The sequence below is a fragment of the Nematolebias whitei genome, chromosome 8 (genome assembly GCF_014905685.2).
Source record: "Nematolebias whitei isolate Nwh7 chromosome 8, NemWhi1, whole genome shotgun sequence".
NCBI lineage: Eukaryota > Metazoa > Chordata > Actinopteri > Cyprinodontiformes > Rivulidae > Nematolebias > Nematolebias whitei.
Genome location: NC_056505.1, coordinates 51,638,123 through 51,640,211, shown reverse-complemented (window position 1 = coordinate 51,640,211; position 2,089 = coordinate 51,638,123). Strand labels below are relative to the sequence as shown.

Below are 2,089 nucleotides of genomic sequence, written 5' to 3'. Positions count from 1 at the left end.
GGGAGGAAACCGGAGCACCCGGAGAAAACCCACGCATGCATGGAGAGAACATGCAAACTCCACCCAGAAAGGCCCCTGGACTGGGGTTTGAACCAAGGACCTGCTCGCTGAGAGGCAGCAGCTCTACCAGTTGCGCCACCGTGCTGCCGGCAGAAAGATCAATTATATTTTAAATTTGATTGCTTGGTGCTATCAAAGGTTGGTTAATGTGTTGAGAGATAACATATTGGGGCAGGTGTGAGAAGACTGTGGAGATTTTGGAGCTCTTGAGTGAGTCAGGACGACGTCCTAGGGCGTGGCCGGCCAGAAGGAAAATATCTGAGGTTGAACGGAACAAGCTTACAGTTATCCTCCAGCTTTCCTCAGGAACAGAGAACTACCTTGCTCAGGAAAGATCAACCTCTGGAATACAACTAAAACTCCAAGTATTAATCACTATGTATTCTCTTTGTAATCAAATGTAATCACTGTGTTGGATCGTGCATACCGCTGTTCCCCTGCAAAATCATTGATTAAAGCAAAGCAAAACTTAAAATTCTGGATTCTTATTTCAACACCCACTGGTTCATGGAAAAGGAAAACTTGGTTCAATGTAACAACAAAATCACCGGATGTTTTTAAAGGTTTCGTAGCTTTGATTATAAAACAACATCCAAGAATCTTATACCTAGATTCTAAACAATGCCAGATCGGATAGTAATTGCAACGCTAAATTAGGAGTTGAGCTACCGTGAACGTGCGCTTCCTCGTCTGTCCAACGTCCCCACTCCTGCTGCTAGGTTGGGCGAGACACGAGGTGAGATTCTGGGTGTGGTGCATGGATTGAAGATAGTTAACAGTCTGGGTGAATCATCTCAACACAGCCTTAGACTAAGCTGTTCTGGAAAATAGTTACGGGTAATACCTGAGCTTCAGGATTAGTTTCAGACCCCTTGGAGGAGAAAGGCTGCAGTGAGGGCGTGGCACGTGTCCTGTGTCTACCTCACTCGGGTAAGTGAAACACACATATCCATTTTATCCATTTGGAAAAAATAAGGTATACACTGAAGAGTTCTGTAAAAAGATTTTGGGACACTTGGCAGCTTTTTATGTTATATGTTGAAAACATGTCAGTACTAGTTTAGTTTGTTTATGTATATTTGACTGATCCACTGTGGGAGGGGGGTGGGAGGGGTTTCTGTTCTTTTTTAATTTGCTGTTCATATGTTAAAAATCAAAAATAAAATTTAAAAAACTTTAATTTAAACAAAAATAAAGACAACACAATCTGTTGGCTTCCTTGAATTATAAAATTTGAGTCCTGTAAATTCTGAATGCAATTGTATTGTTTAATAATTGGAACTAATTGATTGGAATTGGATTCCAATTCAAGACTGAAATTGTTTTCATGAATTGGAATTTTGTCGTATGCCTCGAGATGACTTCTGTTGTAAATCTGGGGTTTCATAGGCTGAAATCATTTCAATATTTTAGTAAATGTTAAGTGCAAAAAAAGCCTGGATGTAGAAAACTGTCGACAACATTTGCATCTAAAATTTTACAAAATAAATGTCACTGCAGAATCATTGTCTGAAAGTCAGGTTGGACTTTATATTTTACTGGCCTAAATTAAACATAAATTTGTGATACATATCCAATATAAATCACAACAGTAAACCATGCAGTTTTAGGATGCTGTCAATTTGTTCAAAGCTTAAATTCATAGATTGTTACATTATTTGGTAACACTTTACAATAAGTATCCTGATGCATGCTCAATAATCCAGGTAGAAAAATCCAAAAAAGTTCAATCTGGTCCTCTGGACATTCAAAAAAACAAAACAAAGTAAAACAACAAAAAAATGTAGAAACGTTTTGTCTCTCATCCGAGAGACTTCCTCAGTCTGAGGTGCTGTTTTCAGCTCAGTCTCTTAAATAGCACCTTCTCAGAGTGGATCAACCAGTTTTGCTGCTGACAACCAAAACCAGCTGATCACATACTCAAGAAGGACCATCAGCATAACAATGGATCATTAGCACACTGATGGCTGTTTACTATTCACAGAGGGCTGAGTGATACTAGCAATCACAGCATTGTAAGAGGGGGACA

The 2,089-nt window shown here is 39.3% G+C and overlaps 1 protein-coding gene across 1 annotated transcript in view; it reads right to left on the bottom strand.

Moving 5' to 3' along the window:
* Positions 1–288: 288 nt before the first annotated feature.
* Positions 289–2,089, bottom strand: part of LOC119413726 (amyloid-beta A4 precursor protein-binding family A member 1-like) — a 123,832-nt gene continuing 122,031 nt past the window's right edge. The window contains exon 7 of the mRNA XM_037680780.1: positions 289–318. Within this exon, the coding sequence (XP_037536708.1) occupies positions 289–318 (30 nt within the window). The remainder of the gene's footprint in view (positions 319–2,089) is intronic.